The 24,275-nt window shown below is 41.7% G+C and overlaps 1 protein-coding gene across 2 annotated transcripts in view; it reads right to left on the bottom strand.

Moving 5' to 3' along the window:
- Positions 1-24,275, bottom strand: part of STX8 (syntaxin 8) — a 114,221-nt gene that overhangs the window by 76,105 nt on the left and 13,841 nt on the right. For both annotated transcript variants that reach the window (XM_052807207.1, XM_052807209.1), the window contains exons 5-6: positions 22,356-22,480; positions 20,783-20,875 (exon numbers count right to left, since the gene is read on the bottom strand). In XM_052807207.1, the coding sequence (XP_052663167.1) occupies positions 20,783-20,875; positions 22,356-22,480 (218 nt within the window). The remainder of the gene's footprint in view (positions 1-20,782; positions 20,876-22,355; positions 22,481-24,275) is intronic.

The following is a 24,275-nucleotide window of genomic DNA, read 5'->3' as shown; positions in this document are numbered from 1 at the left end:
CTTCAGCTTCAACAGTCTTTTTTCCCCTCCCTGATATTTTACTGCCAAAACACAAATGGAAAGCAAACCGTATCTCCTATTCATCCACATCTGGCCAGACTACACAACCGAAACATCAGAGCCTCTCTCCGTGCTATAAGCTTTCCATTGCCCTCCACAGCCTTCACTTCTTCTCTGAGCCTATTTCTCATCAAATCCATTCTTCTGGAACAAGAATCTGAAATTTAAAAGAAATTTTTTCACAAAGCTGTATCCAGGTCCAGTGACTCCAACTGCCATAGTAGCCCCAAGCACACTTGTCACCTGCTCCACATTACACTGATTCTTTTCCCATCAAACCAGCAAATATTTGGGTGGATCTGGGACAAGCTGAGGACACAGTTAGTCAATTGCTGCAGTTCACCAGACCAAAAATAAACTCAGGGCTTCATCCTCACAACCACATTTAGGAACTCCACAATCATCAGACGATGATCTGAACTACGCTGAAGAAAATAGGAAGGATCAGGCAAGAGGTATCTCATGGCATATCAAAGAATCCCACAGACTTTTAGCAAACTAACTCCATGCAACTTTCAAAGAACAGCTAAGGTTCACAAGCACCATAATAGGGGAAACACCTTTTTTGGGGGTCAAGAAACAAAGAGAAAGGTTGAGCACCCTGCCCAAAGACATCAGGTGAGTCCTTGGGCAAGCCAAAAATGAAAGTCCCAAGTTCCAACCACCAGACCACAACTATGCAATAGCAGCCACAGACGGAGCTGTTCCTAGGTGTATTAGAGAGCGCACCTTTGATACCACAGCTTGGATTTCTCTAAATCCATGTGCTACTGCTGAGAATCAGAAATTAATGTGCAACTTGATATCTCCTGCTTTGGTGAAGCTGCACCTACGCAGTCATATTTTTCCTTGTTGAGGTTTTTGGGACAGGCGGTTGCTCCAAGGAAGCTGGAACAAATTAATATTTCCCTGAGAATTATTATTTTAAGAGAAAGAACTAGCAGAAGTTAAAAGGTAAGCCAACATCTTCTATTTTCTTTTAGTTAAGTGTCTGACAACACACAGTATATTTTATTCCAGATTTAGGCCCAAACACTATATAGCGATAAGCTCCTCATTAGGCACACACTGTTACTGGAAAGCATCCCAGGCTCCGCAATAACATCCCAATTTTTGCAATACATACAAGCTTAACGCCCATGTCACAGCCGTGACTTCGAGAAAGACCTTTCCCAAAGTACGGCATTTGAGGTCTCCGCTCACCTCTCCCGAAAACATGCTGTTCAGCTTTAGCTAGTACAGCACCACTTGTTTGTGTAACTGGAGAAGTGTCAAGCCCTCTCATCCAGTGATTTAAACTCCTCCAGTGTTAGAAGGAAAACAAAGAACAAAGATGCTGAAATATCCATCATCTCGCACAGTGCCCATGGGGAATAGCTGGAGGAATGCAGCATGCCGTGATCCGCTGGCCTCGCTTCCAGGTTACCTCCTGCTCGGCACATGCAGACTCCCTTTCCTGTGCATACAGCGAGGACTCAGGAAAGAATTCACCTCGACGGCTCTTCCAGACCATCCAGGGCTCAGCATTCCCAGGAAAAGCTGCCTGACCTGAAGGCATCATGGACTGCTTGATGCTGGTACCACACCTGGTGCCGTACGACCACAGCAGATTCCTGGACCCTCAGCTTGCAGACTGCACGGGCAACTCATGCTTCTGCAGAGAAGGCAGAGGCATGCCTGTATCATTCTTGAAACAAATTCAACAACTTGAAAACAGCAAACCCAAGAGCCAGAGCTGTTTCCTAGGAAGGGCTTTGGTTACTACATGCAGAAACCTACACGAGACATTGTTCTCTCATTCTCCAAATCTGGAGATCATATACACATATTTTATTAATACCACCAACTACACAAATGCCAAGAAGGGAACTCCTTTCCAGTGAAAATTAAGATACCAACTTCCCTCTCACTTACTGAGAAAAGGAAGTACAAGCAGGGAGATAACTAAAATAAATTAGATAAATTCAAGAGAAACAGGGTAGTAAGCACACTAAGCGAAGCCAGACGGGGTCAAACATTATCCTTAGTAACCTCAGCACAAAAGGGCCATGCTAAGCACAGAAACAGTTTCAGGATGGCTACTGCAAGAAAATGCAGGCACAACCACCCGCTGCTCAGTGTCCCTGTCTGAAAGGGGCAGGGAACAACTACACATCTCTTGGCCAACGACTCTTATTTCTCATCAGTAGAGTCACACTGAGCTGAGAGCAGTTTAAATGAGAAGACATGGATGCGCAACATTAATCCTTCCCTTATCCACTTTATTGCACTTTCTCATTGGAGAAGAATTCATCAGTGACAGTCATAAGTCAACTTAAGGCAATAAAAATAAACCACTCAGAGCTGTTTTCAGGAGCAAGAGAATCAAATGAGCAGAGTCACGCTTCTGGAGGAGCTGAGCCACAGTGCTAGGGAGAGACATGAGCATTACAGCAATGCCAAAACTTTGGCTCAGTGCCTTGCAAAACACACCCAAGGTGCACTAAGTGCATCTCATCACTGGGATGGAGAAGGAGACCCAGAAGATGGGTACCCTGCTCCCAGGATAAGACCAGAGGCAAGAGATTCTTCACTACTGAGTAGCTGGGTGTCCTCAACCTGCTGGGGCTTCTCTGCTGTACAGCGCTGCGGATGGGAAGGAACACTTTCATCTCCTCCTCCTCTCCAGACAGCACTTTTTTTTTTTAAACAGTTGGGCAATTGTTTTAAGGAGAAGTCTAGGAGGGGAAAAAAACCACATTCCTCTGAAACAGCATCACTGCCAGGCACCGAACTGCAGGAGCATCAAACCTGTAGCCACTTGCTGACCCCATGCTTAAAAAGCACCTCGGAAATAACACATACGCGTTATTTCAGACAATATTAAAAGCAAAAAGAAAAGCGGTGCCTTCTTTTTACAAGGCATAAAATATACCCCTTGATTTCTAACTCTCCTCTTTAAATGGTTTATTCTGTGCTTCTCTCCCACATGGAAAGGATGAAGAATTATTGGGGAGGGTAGTGGTTCAGGACAGTTTAAGTGTGCATGAAACGGCTGTTCACTCTCAGCACACCACTTGTGCTCTAGCAAGATCACCACAAACCCATGACACTGCTCATTTGTTCAACAAAGTTTCATGAATTCCAGCTGGAGACTCCTTTTTTCTTCCCCCAGGGCCAAAGGGAAACTTACTGATATTTTTCATGTTTAGGATGTGGGGAAAGACACACAGGAACATAGAAATGTATTAAATAGTTAGATTTCTCTTTCCCCACTCCCCCCCTTTTTTCCAGAAGAAGGGAGTCTTCCAATCCCTAAAACAGATCAAAAAAGCAGACTGCATGTGAATAGCATCAGCAAGCACTGCATTCATTTACACCTCTGAAACCCCATTCACCATATAGAAGCTACCATACACTCACAGCAGCAACCACCAGCTCAACTCCCAACTCCTTCAGCTGGCATTAAAAAAAGATTTAGTTTGGGGGTACAAGAACAAGAGCATCCTCTGTGGGAAGAAACACAAAACCAGACTGACACACCAGTGATAACTACAGCACTCATGACAGTTTTAGGCTGTATTAGCAGCTAATCGGTTTTCAGCTTTGGGCAGGAAAAAAAAGGAGTGTCTGACAGCCACTGCCAGTAGTGATACGCCTTCCTAATTTACCTAGGATCTTCTGAGCAAAGCTAAATTTGGGAATTTCAGTGGTTACCACCACCCCTTTGATCCGGAAAGGATCTGATGGGAACTTCAGAGGAGCAGCGATGAACAACCCGAGTTATCAAGGATGGTTGGGCAGGACTACAACTGTGCAGTGTCTGCAGCTTATTTTCATATAACTGTTAGCGAGAACTATTGCAAAGCTTCCCCCCTTTCAAAACACAAATCTCTCGCTAAAGTCAACAGTGCCAGTCAGTTTACAAAACGTTTTTATCCCAGAACTGAAGAATGGCTTTTCTGCTGCGTTTGTGTTTTGGTGACGTCAGTACACTCAGATGACTTTAGCCAGACAATATCTGCTGCTTTTAATGCCCAGCTGCTCTATTTAATCCCTGTTAAAACTGGTTTTCCCCTTCAAATTTCTTTACACACTGTATTGGAAGACTTGTTTAAAACATACTCCTTATAAATGCTCCTGGCAACTCTGAAATGAGTGCATTTTTCTTCAATCTTCCTACTAACTTCAGAGGATAAACTGTTCAGCTATCACAATTTAACAGCATGGACAATGTTAATGAGTTGGATGAGAAGCCAGGCCACAAAACTCCCGAGGTCCCACAGCAGTTCCCTCCATCTTTATTCAAACAAGGTCTACTGATGTGCTCTGACAGACCAAGAGTCACTGAGTCCTGCAGAACAGACGAGCACCTTCAGCCCAATAGACAGCCAGCAAATATTTACTAATTCATATCTACTAATTAAGTTCCTCTTAACCAGGTAGATGATGTTAGCAAATGTCCACTGGGACTTGTACAGTAGAACAGAAAACGGTTCCTGGGCATTTTGTCCACAAAACTATTTACCTTCTGTGCTGGTTTTGGCTGGGGCAGTTATTTTCTTCACAATAGCTGGTATGGGGCTGTGTTTTGGATTTGTGCTGGAAACAGTGTTGATAATTCAGGGATATTTTCGTTATTGCTGAGCAGAGCTTACCCAGAGCCAAGACCTTTTCTGCTTCTCACCTCACCAGCGAGCAGGCTGGGGGGGCACAAGAAGTTGGGAGGGGACACAGCTGGGACAGCTGACCCCAACTGACCCAAGGGATATTCCAGACCATATGACATCATGCTCACCATACAAAGCCGGGGGAAGAAAAAGAAAGGGGGGGGACACTGGCATTTTGTCTTTCCAAGTCACCATTACACATGTTGGAACCCTGCTTTCCTGGAGGTGGCTGAACACCTGCCTGCCGATGGGAAGCACTGAATGAATTCCTTGTTCTGCTTTGCTTGCGTGCGTGGCTTTTGCTTAACCTATTAAACTGTCTGTACCTCAACCCATAATTTTTCTCACTTTTACCCTTCCAATTCTCTTCCCCATCCCACCAGGGGGGAGTGAGCGAGCGGCTGTGTGAGGCTTAGTTGCCGGCTGGGGTTAAACCATGACATCTTCCTAGAGACATGATTTTCTGCGGTTGTCTGACAATTAGGGTCAGGTTCATGCCTGCATTTTGCCTGTGTAGATAAGAATGTTGATTATCTCTCAATTCAGTTTCACATCAAATACATAAAGATTTTTATGATAAGAAAAATAAACATAACCGACTTTAAAAAATATCAAACAGGCGAAACTCCACACACATCCTAAATGATATAATCCAGCTTCTTATCACACACAAGTTGAAAACAGCATGAAGCAGAACAAGCCTGGCATATGCTGTCTTTAAAAGGCTCCCTGGCCCCCGTACTAAAGTTTTTTTCTCCATTATTCACAAAAAATCTGAAAGCTTCTCTTTCAGCAGGGACTCAGGAACAATTATTACCTTCAGAATGAAACCATATAGAGACACAGATATTCAGAATAGCTGTTGGCTGTCACTGATCTGTAGCCTGAGCACCACACTAAGAGCAACAGAAGACAGGAAAGTTGAGAAACACTGAGCTGAGGCTGGGCAACAACGTATGTCCTACTGAAAACAGTGAATTAGCACAGCCGTTTTGAGAATGGATAATTTGAGTTTCTAATGGGTTGGCACATCACTTTTCCTACAAGGACAGCCTATTACAAGGAAATCACTCTGCCTTGAAAATTTTGTTTGAAATGCCATCATAGCTGCACTGTGACTACTCAACAGAAAGCAGAGTGAGAAATTGGCCTTATGCTTATAATAAAGCTATAAGATTTCTTTTAAGTCAGCTTTGATTATTATGTTTTCAGTTTGTTTGCTTCTGAGGGGTGCAACCTTCCACCATTCAACAAAACCTCTCTTGCCATTCTCTTCCACCATGAATTCCAGCTTGATACAGAGCCAGTTAGGAAGCATACAGCAGATTTGGGTTTTATTTCCATTTCAAAAAGTTTCCTTATGCTAGGAAGTGAAACAGAAACGTGCCTCTTCAACATCTAACTGCAATGTGGGGAGACAGATCACAAGGTATTCCCCATCCTGAACACTGACACGGGTAGGTGCAAAAGCAGACTAAATACACCGGTTTTCTTTCTCTGGCACCTTGAAAGATGAAATCTGTTTCAAGTGTTAAGGGAAGGTGGAATGAGTCCCCGACTCAGATGTTAGTCTCTCTCATTTGCCTTCTGGTTTTCAGAATAGCCTTCCAGGTCAGAAGGTGATGCAGCATTATAAAAACTGACCCCCAAATTCTCCAAGACTGTTATGGTACTGCCAAGCAGCAAAGCTGTAGTTAGCAGGATTCAGTGGTCACTTGCTGTTCACCAGCCAGAAGCAGCAATGCCACACGTGCAACTCTCATGCTTTAACTATTATTACCACTGCTAAAAAGCCATACTAGAACTTGTAAGTAAAAACATTCACAAAATGAGATGAGAAAGGGTAACAGAAGCCCAAACTGCCATCGCCCCCACCCTGCCCCCCCCCCCCCAACATTCCTAATCATACTTTTTGGAAAATACAAAGAAGGAAGATACAGCATTAAGTAGCCCCTTTCCCAGAGAAGGCTGGAGACCCCAGAAGAGGGGACCAAAGACAATGCGTACAAACAACAGCATCCTTGCACACCTTCAGCTCCGCTTCCCTGTGGGTGATTAAGGGTTCTTTGTGCCCCATCACACCAGTGGCTCCATGGTGAGGAAGAGGAGCTTATTTTCTGTCAGTAGCACCCCAGAGGCACAGCAAGCCCAACAGGTTGTCAAGTGCTGTGCTAGGAGAAGTCCCAGCAAGCTTCTCTTTGCCACCAGCCAAGATACAACAAGCAGCACCAGACCACCTTTCCTAACAGACGTTACCGTGCACCTTAAAAGCCACCCACCCCACCTTAGTCCTGCCACATCTACACATAGGCAGGCTTAGATTTCAATGAACAGGTGCTGCATAAAGACCCTACAATTGCCCGGCCTGCCCTGGAGGGAAGCAATAAAGAGCTCAGTATGGAAAACCAATGATTAGTTTAAATCTGTTGTCTCTAGTTCTGGTCTAGCACAAGAAAACTTTGAAAACAAGTTTCAGAAAGCGGAGAACAGAACTGGAGGGGAAGGATTAGAGGAGTCTCTGGAATGACAACGAACTCAGGGAAGAACAGGGGGTTACTAAGAGTCATTTACTAAAAGTCATTTTCAGTCAACACAACACCCAGATGTGAAGAACCTCTCCTATCAGTGCTTTTCTACCTCCTCCATGCTCAACATCACTGAATATTCAACCTCTCTGCTTTAAGAGTAAGCACTAACCACTGTGGACGAAGGCGTAGCCCTGTAAGAAAAAGAGGAATACATTGATTTTTACACACAAACCTTCAGACCTTCCCTTACAAAAGTCCTGCTGTCTCCAACTATGAAAGTCATTTTCCTTTCATTGAAAACACACCACCCACATTACCCATAAGCAAAACTATTATAGTTCCTATTGTAACAAAGCATCAAATGAAGTTTTTCGTAAGAAGTGAAGTCACAACAGCTTAACTAGTGGAAAGTACCACACTTAAGTGAAATAGGCTCTATTCAAGTTTAAGCACCGCTACAATTACCTATGATTAGTGAAGTACCATAAAACAGTGGGAAAAACCCAACTGGTCAACACTGACTCCAGCTGCCACCCAGATGCACCAGTACCAGCAAATGCATAATCCTGCCCAAATTCTCACAAGCTCTTTCATCATTAGCACATGAATGTGTACCATGCTACAGTGTTCTCTCTCTATCCACAGGCTGGTGCTCTGAGGTAGCTTGGTCCCAATAATAATTTCCAAATGAAAATACTTATTTATAATGGGAACTATTACAGAAAACATAGTCTATGTCCTAAGCTCAACCAGAAGGAAGCTTTCCTCCCAGCTTATCTGATTTTCTATTCATTTAAAATATCATGTTTCGGAAGGCCACTTTAGAGTTCAATTCACACTGCTAATTTTCTTTGGCAAAAACCCACGTTATCTACAAACATTGGCTGAAAACCCTATTACTGTAATGTGATACCCACACCCTGTTGCATAGCAACTGGATAACACGGGGATACAGAAAATGTTGATATTCCAAAATAGCAGCAGGTAACAGGGCTACTTAACTGCAAGCAGAGCTCTATCAGTAAGATGCCCAGGTGGGATGCAGGAGTTCAAGAGGCAAGGAACACCAAAATTAAGAGGTGCCACCCCAGTCCCTCAGCTTGCCTGCCTGGCACAATCCCTCCCTGTGACACTGTCCTGGCTCACAGCTCATTCCTGCCAAACGCCGCAGTGCCAACAGGCATCTCCTGCTTGCTCTCCACCAGCTCCACGCTACCCCAACTCTGAACCCAGGAGTTCATCAACTGGCTTTGTCAATGGTAGTTGGTTGTCTTGTGTCACTGTTCTCTCTAGTTTCCACATGGCACCATAAACACAAAGGTCAGAGTTATATAGAAAAAACATTTTGCAAGTTTATGCCAAATGTTACCTTATTTTTACACAGGGTCTGCCCAAAACAGACCAAAACCAACCTTCTGAAACCTCTAGTAGTACTTGAAACCAATATTCCTTGCAGCATTTCTGCTAACACCAAGAGGAGACTGATGCAGCAGGTTCAGCTGAGCGGCCATGGGGAACCCTGGAGTCTCTGGTCCCCAGGTCAATCCATCAGCCATCCTGCTTCAGAACTCGGAACCCCGTGGCCTCACTATCCCAGGGCCAAATTCATCACTTTATCACAGACAAAGGTATCTCTTGAATTCCCACCTTGAGCTTGGAAAAAGGCCGTCAGGCGCAGATGTTTCAGACTAAAGCCTCTGGACTCAAACCAGCATTTTTCAGCAAAACTTGGTTCTATAAAAAATTTCCAACAAAATTTTGAGATCAAACACCACTGGAGTTATTTCAGAACAATGCGATCTAGTGCCCCTGCACTTTGATGCCAGCCGGTTCATATTATGGTATCTTTTTCCAAGTATGTGATTTACTCCCTTCATGCTAAAGTGTTTCTTACAAAACTGTTGGGAGAGAGTGAAGAGGAATTTTGTCTGCTTCCATGTCCAAGACCTGTACTACTGTCATACTGGAGGATTATTCTAGTTCTTAACATCTAACAACAAAAGCAGTTCACTAGGGGCAACAAGTACATCACATCCACACCCAGGGGTCATCGGGGCAATAGAAAAGGACTTTAGTCAGGTAGCAAGGCAGAATATTTTTCACAATACATGGCACAAACAGGATAATACCTGTATAATCTTATTTGTTTTGGGACATATAGGGATAAAACACATTTTAATACACCAGCAATTAAAAAATAAAAAAGGTTATGCTCATAAGACTTATTCCACCCAAGTTTGCAAGGGAGTTACTTTATTATTTTTTTTTATTTATAATAATAATTATAGCACAATTATTTTATCTGTTTGTAAATGAGCTCAGGATGCTTTAAGGTATCAACTTCACCATTTTAAAAGAATCCCATGTTTATGTCACATTAATTATGTTTATGACTGAAACGCAGCTTTGAGCAAGCAACTGTTCCCAGCACTCTTATTTCTGCTTCCATCTAGTTGCGATGAACTGTGTACATGCATCCTACAAACGGGTAGCCACAGGGCTGATTTCAATGTCTGAGCATAGCCAAGTATTACCTGTCATTTCCAGGCTGGATCTAACAGCAGATTTTACAAATATCTAAGCAGTATTTAAACAAGCAAGCAAGCCACATTTCCCATTCAAATACTGCACAATAGAGATCCATCTGCATGCAAGCACTTACAGCAACCAGCTTTATCCTGCTTTCTGTTCTTTCTATGGTCAGAGTATTGCAAGATGTTGCATTTCATTTTCTGGTTCTGAGAGGTGCTGATTACCAAAGCTGTTCCATATGTTACATTTATTTATTGCAGAACAGATCAGTAAAGAACGGAAACTGCCTGGCGACTGATAAATGTGATAGGGTCTATCAATTTTCAATAGAGATGCCACAAGTAGATCTGTGTTTCAGGACTGCTCAAGTAAGAGAGCAGCGCTGGAGCAGCCTCAGCACCAGTCTGGAAGGGATTTTGCCCAGCACTGCTGGGAGTTGATGGTATCAGCCTCCTCGCTGCATCCATCCAGGCTCTCACCTGCTGCTGCACACACCTCGAACATTTCACTATACATCAAGCCTGGAGGCTGCAAGAAGGGATGCCCTGATCTCAACCCACCCCCAACTCAAAACCTGAGCTCTGATAATTAACACTATATCCTGCTCTACCACCTCACCTCAAAACTCCATACCACTGTATACAAACTCCTTTTCACACTATATTCACCTGGCATTAAAGCAAAAGGTCTAACACAGAAGAGGCTAAAATCCCTCCACAAGAAACCAGCTCCCACAAACCCTATAGGCAAAACACTGGCACTTAAACTTTCTTTAAAACCCAACATCCAGCACTTAAAAATTGCATGCATAAAAATCCGCCCACAGTGCTGCACCTATGAATTGTTTCTGTTGTCTCACTCCAACTTCTTTGGGAGCAACAAATGCTGCTTGTGTTTTGAGTTGTGTTGGACACCAGTCTAACGTTGAACAAGTCAGCACCAGTGATTTTGGGCACAATAAGCCATAATCACCAGAGATCTCGACAACATAAGCATCAGAGAAGCAATATATTCTACTCAGAGTCTAGGAGAACAGGAGAGATAGGATAGTTTCTCCATGCAAAGACAGGAAAAGAGATGAGCTGGAAGCACACTTGGAGGTAATGGGAAAACCAGGACAATCTGCTAGAGAGCGCTCAGCAACCCGCTCGGTGGTGAGTAAATCCAGTTCAAAGCACTCTTCGGATTCCAGCAATACCTCACGATAACAACATGCCCAGAAACATGGTTTTCTTATTCTCTCCTGTGTCGTAACCATTCAGGTTTTGACCCTAAAAGTTTTCTGGGAAATCTATTAAAAGCCTCTTAAGCATCCAACAGCCCACTCACCGAAATCACCATGACGCAAGAGCATATGGTTCCTACCAAGCATGACTTTCTTTTAAGCCTGAATATTGCCTTCTTTCCTATAATGCCTAGGCAAGCAAGTTATCAAGTGATGCGGGACAGAGCAGTCACCTACTTCTCCCCCCCATAAGTCCTCAAAAAATCCTCTGAAAAGGGACAGAGGAAGCACTAAAGTTAGAGTCTTTTCAAGTATAAACTGAAATATAAACTCCCAAGCTGCATTTCATTGCCACAAATAGCAAATATTTAAAAATAAAACATTATTTTTAGCCTAAGTGGTGCTTAACGATTCAAGAATAAAATATTGCCCAGAGACAGCGATATGTCATCATTTGAAAATGCTGAAGCAGCCGCGTCCTGTTCACACTGAACACCAGCTTACGAGGAGCAAGCGAGAAAGCGTTTGGGGCCCTGCCTCTTACATGCAATTAAAACCTTCCCTGATTCAGTCAAAAAAGAGGGACAGTACTTAAGGAGAATGAGCCAGATATAATACCTGGGTATTATCTATGAGGGTAAGATAAATAAAATTATACAGAAACTCCCATAACAGCTTCCTAGATCTTCTAGCAAAGGCTGTTCTGCATGGGACAATTTATTTCCTGCCTTTCTTTTCTGCAAGCAGTGACTGTAAGGTCCGGATATATAATTTCAGCTGCTCACAGACAGGTATGCGATTTACCAAAAAGGGGCTGTAAAGGAGAACAGACTGGGTTTGTGCCTTTCTGCTTCTTTACGATGCATGACAGACAGCCACCCTAAGAAAGTAGGAAAGCAGGCTAAGAAAATAAATCCCCTCTCTATGGTCTCAATCTGAGATTTTTTGAACAGGGGGAAAAGCTAAATTAACACGGAAAAAAATCATCAGAGTGTTGAAATATCTACAATTACAGCTAGGTTTTGTTTTCTTTTTAAACAGTTTAAATCAAATGCCTGAAGAAGCAGATGGGAAACTTTCTTTTGCTAAAAGTTGAGGCTTATATCCCTGCTAGAGCTCTCCATAAGCCTTGCTAGAAAACTAAGGACAAGACTTAACAAACAAGATATTTAAGATCATAACTCTTATCAAAAAACCCTGAAAGCCTTAAAAAAAAGTTAGAAGCTCATTTTTCCTTGGCGGTAATTTCTGCAGCATTTCTGATCACCATGAAGACAGATGAAGGAAGACAGCTTCCCTCCTCCCCACCGCGGTGTGGGTGAGGTAGGGATTGACTAACTGTGGAAAAATCCACATAATTGAGAAGACAAATGTTGAACAGTTATTTTACGGCTTGAACTATTCAAGGAAAAACGCTAACTGTGCCAAGAGGCCAGACAGACTCATTGTGTGTGTGAGTATGTAGGAGCCCAGTCACATTTCAGAAGTGCAACGCTTTTATCCTCATCCAGGTTGTGCCTTGATGGTTTATCTGTTTCTGTGAAGTGCTGCATCAAGTTGTAAAAAAATACCGAAAGAAAAAGTATCATCTCCCAGTATTATGTGTATATAGAGTGTAACAAAAATATACACACAGGCTCAGTAGCATGACCCACTATTAAGGCCATTTGTTGTTTCCCATGAGAAGGCCTTATTTTTGGTTGCTTAAAATGATGAAAAACTTTAACGACTCAGGCTCAAGATTCCCAACTTGGATGTCTGCTTCCACATGAATTTAAAAAAAAAAAAATTTTTAAAGTTTCAGCCAAAATATCTCAGCCATTTCAGAACAATGCTGTTTTTTCCACGTTAAGACTCTCCAGTGGCCTCAGGAGCTACAGTACCCCTATGCTTTCACATTAAGACACACAGAAGTTACAGAGAGATGGAAAAGGACCCAAAAGGGGAACAAGTTGAGCAAGAATGCTGGAATACTGACGGGTGGTTTCAAAAGTAAGATTAGACATTCAGAAGGGGAGATTAAAGATCAACTCAATAGAAGCAGCAGAATTAGAAGTCTGAAGGAAGCCAAGCTGTAGAAGAGATAGGAAAGAAAGAGCTAGAGAGGGTCACAACAGAAAATAAGAAGTTGTCTAGTCCATCTCCTGCTCTAACTCAGCTCAAGCTGTCAGGAATAATACATGATCTTAAAGACGCCGCACGACAGGGACTTCCCAACCTCCTGACATGGGCCACTTCACTGCTGTTGGAAGGATTTTCCTGCTCCTTTTGACCTCAACTTAACCCTATTACCAAAAGCCTTCTCCCTCCCCTCTCGAACCGGCTTGTTCCACTCTTCAAGAACTTTGTGTTCCCATCTCAGCCTTCTCTTCTTTAAACTCAGCTACCCCAGCAGTTCATCCTTCCTGGTGGGTCACACCTCAGTGCTTTACATCATGCTTTTGCCTACCCTCTGGGCCCTCTCCCCAGGTCCACGTTACCTTGAAGAGTTCTGGCCCAACTTGCATGCTGTCTCTTTCTCAGCGCCAAGCATAATGAAGGATCGCATATTCTCCAGACAACACTGGCTGGTACAGAGCCTTTTCCACAGCATTATACTATTCATTCATGTTTAAGAGTTGACTCTATACACATCTTTAATTCGATTAAACCTTACAGAAGAGTCATCCTTTGCAGGTAGCCCGACTGATTATCACTCTAGTTTCTCAAGATCATTTGGAGGAGTTCTAGCAATTACTCCCAACTTAGCTGCAGTCTTTCCCACCTTTGTGTTAGACAGAAGTTGAGTAAGCACACTGTGTACTTCACCATCCATGTCCTTAACAACAATGCTGAACAGAACCAGACAGGCCCACACAGCCCAACTCAAGACATACTCCTATTCCAACTATGAACAGTCAGTTCCTAATTTCTGACTATCATTATCCAATCAATGACACATCTATTGGGATTATTCATTTGAACCCATGCTTCCATAGACTACTTACAAGGAAGTCTCATGAGACAGCATCAAAGCCATTCTTAAGTCAAAATGACACTTAATTCTTTTCCCCTACTCATAAGGCTCTTCGACAAAATAAGTCCAAACTCATTTCACACAACTGACTCTTAACAAGGACTTACACGAAAGCCACTGCAGACTTGTCATCTCATCAATACCTACAAATAGTTTGTTTTGCTGTACCAGAGTTCTCCCAGCAGAGTTTGACTGCTAGAAACCCATCCCACCAGAACCTGAAAGGGAGCACAAAGATGCTTACTCCTTATTCTTACCTCTGCTGTCAGCAACCATCCCTGAAGCCCACAGGCAAGACATCTCACACCTCTCTCATGCTGCTCCACATCATCCAACACCAGTAAAATTACCCTGTCAGCCTACGTTGCAGAGGTCCCTGTGTAGGTGTTCTCATCTGGCTGCTGACCCAGGCTTGGAGACAGATCCATATGGCAGTGGCTTCCCTGGTTTTTTCAGTTTTCTTTTTAAGAACACCAGGAAATTTTACAGATAAATAAACATTGGAAACACTGAAGCAGCAAAGTCATGTACTTAAAAGGTCAGGAAATGCTACAAATAATACTATTCTGTGTAGATACATTTTTTCAGTCCAATGCAAACCCAGTGTAACCTCAGTTTTCATGACACAGCTCCTTCAGTAGGCAGCACAGGCAGGGCTTCCTTCCTTGACAGATAACAAATATTTTATCCTCATCATCCAGCACAAGGCTGCATTCCTTATGGACTGCATACAACTCCAACTCTGCTCTGAAGAGTTAAAAGCTTCCTCCCAGACCTTCCAATGGTGGCCCTCCTGACAGTAAGTACAAGTGTATTTTGATTTTGACAGCCTCCTTGGGAGATGAAACACTATCATCCACAACTCAGAAGGAAACATAAGAAAATTAATAGTTAAGGTTTATTTTGGATGTTCAGTAAAAGAAGGTTTGAACCTCTTTTTAAAAAGCCACATATAAACCAAACCTTATCTATCCTTCCAAACAGTATTTAATATATTTTCATATATTTCAGGGACATGGTTCAGTGGTGGACTTGGCAGTGTTAGGTTCACGGTTGGACACAATGATGTTAAAGGTCTTTTACAACCTGAATGACTCTATGATTCTATATTCCCTAGTACTTCATGGGGGATGGACTAGATGATCCTTAAAGGTCCCTTCCAACCCAAACCATTCCATGATTCATTACACCCAAAGCACAGCCCACATCAATTTCTGTTAAGTGCCAGTGCTCAAAACCTCAGCAAACCAGACCCTACGATGCCAAGTCAGACACACAGAAGGGAATCACTTCTGAAAAAGCTTGGTTAAGATGGGTTAACCACCATCACATGGAGCTCCTGGGCAGGAGCAGAGTTTTATGCTCTAAGGCAACATCTATCTGCTGCTGCTGCCACAAAAACCTCTTACAACCCTTGCCTTACTCACTAAACATTTTCCCACACCTGGAAGAAATGAGGCAGAGACCTTAAAAAAAGTTTTTGTCACCATGTATACTCAATTCAAACCCAGAACAGATTTGAGTCCTATACACAAAACGAGGCAGGACCTGCAGAAAACAGCATGCAATTGTTTTAAGCCTAGAAATACAAGCAAGAAGTGCCACTGAACCTCAATTTTGGTATTCCCCAACTTCTGAGTGTTCATATTGAGACTAAGTATTCCACTATTTAGATCACTCATGACAAAAAGCAATGTTTTAACACAAGTGTTAATTTTTCCCCTAAGAAGGGTTAAATCCAACTAAACAGCATGCAATAGAGACAGAACATTTCCCCAATAAAACTGAAGTAATTTCTATTCTGTACAATAAGCTTGAGAAGCAAAATAAAAATCTATCTGCATAGTATGAGGTCAGTCAGGCTATGGATAGTTATTTTACATCTGAATATTAAAAACATATGCTTCTCTGTAGCGGTTTTTAGAAAACCCGAACCTGCTGTTGCTCAGCCTTTCTCAAGGAATGCTGAACACCTTCAAATCCCAGCGACCAGAGGACTGTAGCCATCTCAGAAGGGGGTCAAAGCATGCAGGATTGTAACTCTATATGATGAAAACATATATTGTTTAGACAAGATGGTGAACATTTTTTAAAATTTAATCTTTAATCATTTCTTATTTACAAACCAATCCTAACAATGATGTAATATATCCACAGCCCCATTGGTTTTAGTCTCATAATTCAAACATATTCCATACACAATGCTAATTAGTTTGTATTATAGCAAAAATGTTCTTAATAAACAGAAATGTGAAACAACTTCAGGCTTCCTTTTTGATTATGCAATAGCCATGTAAAATAATCTTTAGGAGAAGCATTTCACTCTACATATACCGACTGGTCTATCTGCACCAGAAGCGATAGACTTGTGGTTGAACACTGCCCTAGGAGAAATGAATCGCACCCCTGCTGTGCTATAATTTCTGATGCTGTTTTCAACAAGTCTCTGCATCACCAAGAATACTTTCAACTCACTTTCTTTGATTTTACAAGTATACTTCTCTATGTGCGTATACAGCAACAGCTAGAACAGGGCTTCAGTCTCAATTGGAGTCTCCAAATTGCATTTTGAGGGAAGCGTGTCAGGTTAACAAAAATCATATACCAGGCCAGTCACAGGCTTTGAGTATTGAACTGGCACCAAATGAAAGGCTGAGCTGAGTCCACCTGGGACAGTTGTGTGCCACCCACAATAACCAGAGGTGACAGAGCAGCCTTTATTTGCAAAGCTATTAAAAAAAAAAAAAAAAACCCAAACAATAAAATACATAATGCTTCAATTTTTGGTTGGTTTTAGAAATTTGATTTTTGACAAGAAATTAAAAGTGTTACATAACCATGTAATTAAAGCTTCATTATGAGAGATCATTTACTGGAAATGATCCATTTTGGTTAAGAACATCCTGGATATTCACTGTGTACAGAATTCTCTTGACCATTAAAAGGATGTAAACAGCGGTTTATGAACAAATTTATGCTCCAACATAAATTTCAAAGAAGCCAGCAGCAAAAGAATCCATCCTCAACGGTGTATACCAAATGGAGAGCGACATGGTAAAAATGCCAAACACGACAAATTTTGCAAGCTACCAATATTTACCATCCGTCACAGAGTACTATATTCTCACGCAAGCATGTCACAATGAGAAAACAACATCTCTATAAGGGTAAAACAAACAGCATTCAGAATTTCTGAAAGCATTCTTCCAAAATTATTGCACTAGATTAGATTGCCTCATCAACAGGGCCAGAGGCCATTTACACTATTTTCTTTTTTTTTTTTTTTATGTAACAGAAGAAAGGATTACAGAAAGTTTTCTGGGGCCAAATTTGGAACTAATGATGGGAAAATTCTTTTGCTAATCCCCCATCTCTCCCACTGTTAGCAAACTCCTGAGGCTGGAAAAAAACAACGTCTCCTGGTACCCTGCTTCTACTTTGCTCATCAGTGCAGAATACTACGCTCATGAGGTTTGAAAAGGACCATCAGCTTTGAGAAGAGGCATAAAATCTCAAGGACAGAGCTATACTGAAAATCTGAGTAAAGAACGACATGAGACTCCAATTAAAACTTGGACACATTTCAACAAAATCAAAGGATGGGACTCGTCTGCTCAGGGCAGATGTCTGCAAAGCAACCACCTCCATCCGAGCCCAGGCTCTCTTTACGATTTGGTGGGGAAAAACTGGCTTTTTCAGCACACGCTGTGCCCTGCTCCGAGGTGGACATGTCAGGCAGGCTGGAGGGATCACACCTGAGCAATCCCTGATGGTGTCTGCTGACTATGGAGGAAGCTCGGAGAGATCTGCTGAAAGACAAGCGTTGCAGGGACGTGGAGCTAAGCAAGGCTGGTGTCTCCCAGCCTGCCCAAGGAGAAGGACCGACTCTTCTGGAGAGCACAGCAACCACTGCAGCCTGGCCCATTTGCAGGATGCCCTCTTACAAACCTGAAACATTACTGCCCGTCACTGCCTCTCAGCCCACCAGTGAAGTAAAAATAGATACTGCCAAGTAACTACCCTTCGAAAAGCAAAGTTTAATCATTTTTCAGTCATTTAACAAACACAAAAGAATTTACATGTACCAACTCTACTCAAGAAGTAAACTTTGCATAATTAATCAGGATGCCTCCAATACTTGTGCATCTGCAAATGCACAGCTACACCAACTGGCACTCAAGGGAAAATGCCTCAGGCTACCTCGAAGAGCTGGGCAGTGCAAATATCTCAACTGAACAGAGAACTTGAGCTACTAGGGAAGAAAAAAAGCAGGCCTGAATAAGTTGTCCGGAAAATAAGTACAGTTGCCCAGCTCCCTAACGTCTGTTTCATTAACTATCAGACATTATCAGCTACTTCTGAATTAAGCCACATTTTATCATAACGCCAGAACAAGCTAAAGGCACCTAATTAGTTGCAGAAGGTGGGAATGTCCAAAGCAGGTCAGGGAAGTGGAACTCAAACTTCCCACAGAAACAGGCAATTTGATGGAAAATTTGACTCGAATAAAAAGAAATATTGATGCAGCACTTAATGCAGATTAACTTCTCCTGCCTCCCCACAATACAGACGATGCCATTATCACTCAGCACTAGGAAGGAAAGAGATTCCAAGTAAGGGGAAATTACAGGGCAGTTATCCTCATCAACCTGACCATGTAACAGTGACAAGAGATTGGCAGAGTGCCTGAGAAAAGTCTGTAAATAGTTAAGCACAGGGCATGAAATCAGATGTACAAAGGAAAAGTAGCCCCTGGAAAATATTGCTAGGGATTTCAGCTTTTCCAGTGTGCCAGTGGCAACGAAATGTCCAACCATATACCCCTGTATCCACAAAAATAAAAAAAAGGGGGGGGGGGGGATTGCATAATGTCAGAGAAAACACGGGAGTCCCACTTGCTTGGTAGTGATGAAGCTAAGTGCTGAGTAATCTGGTCCTCTGTCTGTAAGAGCCAGACTATTTCCCACCTTTTTCAGACTGCTTAAAGATCGACAAACGATGCACTCTACATGGCTGGCAGATTTTATTCTTGTGGTGCTAGGACAGTGAAAAGCAGAGGCAACTCAGGCGTTTTCTATTCCCCCAGGATCTGGCCTGCAGTCAGCAACAGGCAATTCTCACCACTTTTTACTCTGAGCACTCGGGAAAGCTTCCATCTTTTGAGAAAGAGTTGCCTGTAGCTCAAAAAATAGCTCACATGAAAACACTAAGAATTTTGCTTTAGGCTTTGTAACTATCGGTAAGACAAACAAAACTGGCATGATTTGCAAAAAGGAGGGTTAAATGCATTCCCAATTTCACAGATGTTTCAAGGCTTCCCTGCTAGAAAAGTCTGGCATGGTCATGCAGAAATGCGATGGTACAATACACTTTACCTTCAGGGTCCCAAAAACATAAGGATTTAGGGAACCTTCCCCTACTCCCAACAAAGGGAAATGGGACACAGAACTTGTATTTTCCTGATGAGAAACCAAGGTCTCACAGAGAATTAGTAAACATGCTCATGCTTCCCCCGTTTTCTATTTAGAGCAAAAAAAGCAATTAATATGACTTTTTAAACAACAGTTAATAGAAGAAACTTATAAAACAGATTTCTAATTGAAAATGTCTTTGCTCACATGAGGCAGAGGATCAAAATATGACAAGACCACTAAGCATAGTTTCTCCCAGCTGCACAAACCATTTCTTAACAACCTTAGGATTAATAAACAAAGACATATTCTAGACATTTCATACCCCTCCTGGATTTAGCCATGTATGCAAGGTAAACATGAGAAAGCCGTCCCCCTTACTTCACTCTCAGTTGGAACGGAGTTCCCAAGTAGTACTTCGTGTTACGTGATTGTTAATATGGGAACCCCCTCACTCTGAGCAGACATGCAGAGAAATACAAGGGGAAAAAAAATATAGGTCCAGGAAGAAGCAGATTTAAGCATATCATTTATTAGCAAGTAAAAGGACATTTACCTTCTCAGTGGTTAAGTACAACAGAACCCAAGGATAAACCATATGGCTCAAGCCTTTGTGCAAGGGAGAAAGCTGGCAGGGTTCCAAGGCTTTAATTGAACTATTACCATATTGTAAGAGATGAAAAAGTCAGAAAGACTGGAGGATCTGCTCTCCTAGGGACAGTTTATGTCACACGAACAATTAAGTGAGTAACAAAGCATATTTAACAGGAGAGCAATTCCATCATTTGGGTACTGGTTAATTTTAAAGAAAACAGGTACTCTTCTAGTTCAATATTGCACTTAATTTGATCCTACATTCAATGCCATGAAACCTTCAAAATCCAAATCATTTGTAGCAAACAATACAATGCTTCTCCTTTAATTGCTGGCTCAAGACTTTTCCATTTAGTTAATAAGGAAAGACACAGAATAAGAATGCTCAAGTGAAACCCAGCAACACATAAAAGCTTACCATAAAAACTGTCATAAAACTGAAAAATGCAAAAGATTGAGTACAAAATTAATTTTGTACTTTGTACAAAATTAATCACCAATCTTTTCTTTCAAAAGGCAGGCTTGACAAAAATATACCAAGTGTTATACATTGTACATGCTCAACAGGTTATGTAGTGAAACACAATAAAACAACCAGGTCATGAACAGATAGAATCTGTAGTGGTTGTTCGTACATAAACATTTACAGTACTGTCTTGTTACTTTGTGGGCAAAAAGCAGTGCAGTTGTATGAAGAGTGAAAAAAAATAAATCACAATCTTACATAAAAATGAGGCAAAATGAGTCTCTATGAGTCTTGTTCTTACCATTCTGTTCATCCAGCTCATTCCCAATTTCCTGACCCATTTGCTTTTGCCGGGATATGATTGAAGAAAGAGCATCAAGTCCAGCATCTTGCTCTGCAACAGAAAAATATATAAAGTTACATGAAAAAAATTGCTGATATGCCAGGCTATGTATCATAAAAGATGTAGAAGTGAAGAAAAAGATGTACTGTGTGCTTAAAGAGTTAAAATGTATTAAGAAAAATACATCAGCACAACATGAAAATGAATCCTTGTGGCAACAACACTCTCAAAATAATATGAATGATGGGTAATTAATTTGTCTGCTCTAGCTGGGACATTTAGCTGAGGGTCGCCCCCCCAGGCCCCCCGAAAAAATGTCCAAGAATTCAACATTCAGCTGTTACTCAATCATAAATGCAGGAGATTTTCTGGCACACACATAGAGATCTCTGATTAGCCTTTTTAAATTTTTCAAGAAACTTTTAACATGAATAAAAGACAAACAGGTGACGCAAACACCAAAGAATTCAGATAGATTTTTAAAGCTGCAAGAGGATATGGAGTGCATGGAAGAGAGCCTGAGACAGAGGGCACATGAGGGGGCTGCTAAAGTTTGATGTGCTCCCACCAGCTCTGCAGACACTCCTTTATTAAGATCCATATCACCTCTGCTATTCCAGTTTGCAGGTACCACGCAGTCCTTAGTAAGCAGCTTAACCAAAATGGGCAGCTCTCCTTGCCCAAAGTCATCAAGTAGAATGAAAAGAGATGCTGGAGGCTGGACTGTCAGTGGTCTGAAACTGCAAGAGCAGCGATGTTGCACAGAGCAAGACTGCCAGCCGGCTGCAGTCCAGCAGCCAGAAATTGTACAGGATGACCAGAACCCCCCGCCCTTCAATGGGATGAAGGTCTGGCACCCAATACCTCTTTCAGCCTGCCCATGGGATACCTATGGTGTCAACAAAAACTGGAGCTTGAGGTTTCACCTGGGCCATCCAAACAAAGTTTGTGCCATTCTCCTGAACCGTAACTATAAATGCTGTTTCACATGCAGACTGAAGCAGGCCTTATCTGGAGACTGATTTCATTTGATCACTGCCAATACTTCAATGGTATAGAAATTACCTCATTAACCACCTGACATACTCAGGCTGAGGTTTTCCAACACTTCCAAAGTTAGAGATTCCTTACGGATGCTGAGGGCCAAAATCTAAAGACCCTTTTTAGATTAGTTAATTCTTACCTTGTTCCAATTTAACAATACATCTAATGCACCCCAGCCTGAAGCACAGCAGTAATACAACACTCAGTGCAACTAATGAGATCTCCACTGCAAACCAAAACCATGAATATGGTCAAAATCAGGGATGCCCTGTAAGGTCTTTGAAAATTTGATTTAAGAAGATGCTTCCAGTTAAGAATACTGCAAACACAATACTGCTCCTGCAAATACGGAAAACAACAGCCTGAAACTATTACGTTTGACATCTCCAGATAATAAAACTTCAGCACAGGTTATTGTATTGACTTTCTATAAGGGTTCCTCTCAGAGTCCTAGCAATGCTTATAAATAACAGAAAAACTCTTGTACCTTCTATGATCCTTCGCTGCTGCTGCCTGAGATCACCAAAGCCAAGCCCTCTGGTTTCCTCAGATTCTTCCAAGAGCCATGGGTTGGTTACACCTCGTTTGACCCCTCCTGTCATTAGGCTAGATCTGAAAATAATTTCAGCAAATAATTTTCAACACAAAACCCACTCGTATAATTTGCACTTGCAAGACTGACTGACAGAGATGGAAGTGTATGTATTTGTTGCACTCCGTGTGATTCTCTGCAATCAGAGAAGAAATTAACCAAAAAGAATCCGACAATCTCCAATAACAAATACATTTTGCAGGCTCCACAACACTGCCTAGAAGTGGTAAAGCAGGGAGAGAATTAATTTTGCAGTGAACAATTAAGCTACAAGGTGAAACACATACCATACATTGTATAATATGTTCATATTAAATATAGTTTGCATGTAGAACACACAGCATTCAAAACTGCTAGAAAAAGAATAGGGTTTCTGAGAATACACATATTATTCATGTATCTGCTATGTGATCAAAACACAAACTTATAAAAACACTGAGGTACATCCTGAAAGCTTCCAACAGTAAAAGTATCAACACATTAATACAGATGCAAATCAGATGAGACTACTAATTTTCTGCAATCCTGACCAAACCTAAAAGGGAACATATCTGCATTTCAAAAAATGTAGATGGAAGTCACACAGTTACTCTCCTGCATTTCCTAGTCTGGCATCAACATGAACAAGAAGCCAGGCACACACCCTCTTAAATGAAAGAGTAATCAAGTTATGGGTTTTCTTTTAAAAGAATTATGACTTCAGGTTGTTTGCATTATAGACACTTCCCTGCTTACAACAGAAAACAAGTTTTTCATGTCCAGGGCAAATAAATTCAAGTAGTAAAATGAAATGCCACTTAAATATTTTTCTCAATAGCAGATTCCTGGTTTCTGTCTTTCAGCTTTTCATTGGCTTCTCCTACAAGAAAAACATATGACAGATGTGAGCCACTTGAACCCAAAACTGCAACTCAGATTTGGGTAAGAGTCATCATAAGATCGGTTCCTCAATAGCAGTACTAGAAGTAAGAGTTTTTGCTTTCTGCTTTGCTTTTTTTAAACTCTGTATTTTATTCTCATTTTACCTTTGCCCTGTTCTTTCCCAAAGCACTTCCACAAACAAAACAAGAACAGTGAGCATTTTTAAGTTCTCTCAAATTCTCAAAACATTTTAATTACACCAAGACCTAAATTTTTTTAATTGTTTTTTTGTTTGTTTGTTTTTTAATTGAGTCCAGATCCCTTCTCTGTGAGATATGCTGAAATGCTGTATGGTACACACATATATACTCGAAACCATTTTGTGGTTAAAATCCTGTATCAAAAGAAGTTAACTCTGCACAATATTAGTGGAGCTAGGAGGAGTTCACGCACCCTGCCAATACGGGGTTCAGCTTTGTGGAAGGATGACTGAAGTCTTACAGCAAGGGTATTCAAGCAAAATCCAGAACTTGTGCCTAGGAGTTCCTTGACGAATTATGGTGAACTAGAGACATCTCCTGGCCATGAGATGAATTAACACTGCTGAAATATAATTCATCACCACATGAGTTTTGGGCCATCCATAAATTACAGGCACACACTTCCTCATCTGTGTACAGTGCACTACACACTTCATATTGCATTCACAGCCACTTAAATTCAAGAACAGTTAACCTCACTTAAAATTTTAACATGTTCACTCAACTTCATCTCAAGGTAATGGATTTGTCAGAATCAAAGAAAATTTTTTTTTTTTTTTGCTACAGGAGTCAAAAGCGCTTATTGTAAATCACAACATCTCACTTAACCATCCTGACAATGCTGGAACACCACTCCAGAGTGGAACCCAGACGGCCCCGCTGTGCCAATGGACCAGCTGGCCATCACGGCCAA

Source organism: Harpia harpyja, chromosome 14 (genome assembly GCF_026419915.1).
Source record: "Harpia harpyja isolate bHarHar1 chromosome 14, bHarHar1 primary haplotype, whole genome shotgun sequence".
NCBI classification, from domain to species: domain Eukaryota; kingdom Metazoa; phylum Chordata; class Aves; order Accipitriformes; family Accipitridae; genus Harpia; species Harpia harpyja.
This window is presented reverse-complemented; position numbering and strand designations above follow the sequence as displayed.